The sequence below is a fragment of the Condylura cristata genome, unplaced genomic scaffold (assembly GCF_000260355.1).
Source record: "Condylura cristata isolate star-nosed mole 26May11 unplaced genomic scaffold, ConCri1.0 scaffold00247, whole genome shotgun sequence".
Taxonomy (NCBI): Eukaryota; Metazoa; Chordata; class Mammalia; order Eulipotyphla; family Talpidae; genus Condylura; species Condylura cristata.
The window spans coordinates 8,247-8,806 of NW_004567348.1; the positions used below are offsets into that span (position 1 = coordinate 8,247).

The 560-nt window shown below is 69.1% G+C and overlaps 1 protein-coding gene across 1 annotated transcript in view; it reads right to left on the reverse strand.

Moving 5' to 3' along the window:
• LOC105854678 (diacylglycerol O-acyltransferase 1-like) overlaps positions 1-481 on the reverse strand; it is a gene marked incomplete at its 5' end in the record, with an annotated part of 7,378 nt that extends 6,897 nt beyond the window's left edge. The window contains one exon of the mRNA XM_012734968.1: positions 337-481. Coding sequence (XP_012590422.1) covers positions 337-481 — 145 coding nt within the window. The remainder of the gene's footprint in view (positions 1-336) is intronic.
• Positions 482-560: the final 79 nt, after the last annotated feature.

Sequence of the window (560 nt, forward strand, 5' to 3'; positions counted from 1 at the left end):
CGTCTCGGGCCCTACTGTAGAATCAGTACAAAATAGGTGCTACCTAAACGTTCCTTCTACCTGAATTCGCTAAGTCGGTTATTGTGCTGCTTAGTTATGGGGGCGGGAGGGGGCCCATGGCTTTGCACGGCGGCGGGGTGTGGGGAGAAGCGGACCGGCCGGCCCTAGCCCTCGGCCTTCTCCGCAGGTAGGTAGACAGGCGTGTGGGTCAGTGAGGCGCCTGTGAGTGCGTGTGCATGCGGGTGTGTCTGGCACAGGCGGGCAGGCCCTGGCCTGGGGACTGTGTGGACACCCGGCCTGGGGTTCGGGAGGGGCTGGGGACCCAACGGGCCCTACGCTCCGGCGGGCACCGTTTAGTCTGGCCTGGGGCCCGGACCAGTCGTGGCTTGGGAGCCCCAGCAGCCGAAGGACGGCGGGCTGGGCGTTGGGGCGGCGGCCAGGGTGGCGCTGGGCCTCGGGGCCCCCAGAATGCCCGCCTGCACTGAAAACACAAGGCCCGTCGGGGCGGGAGTGGCGAGCGGCGGAGCTGCGCCCGGGCGTGCGGGGGCGAGCCTCCGAGT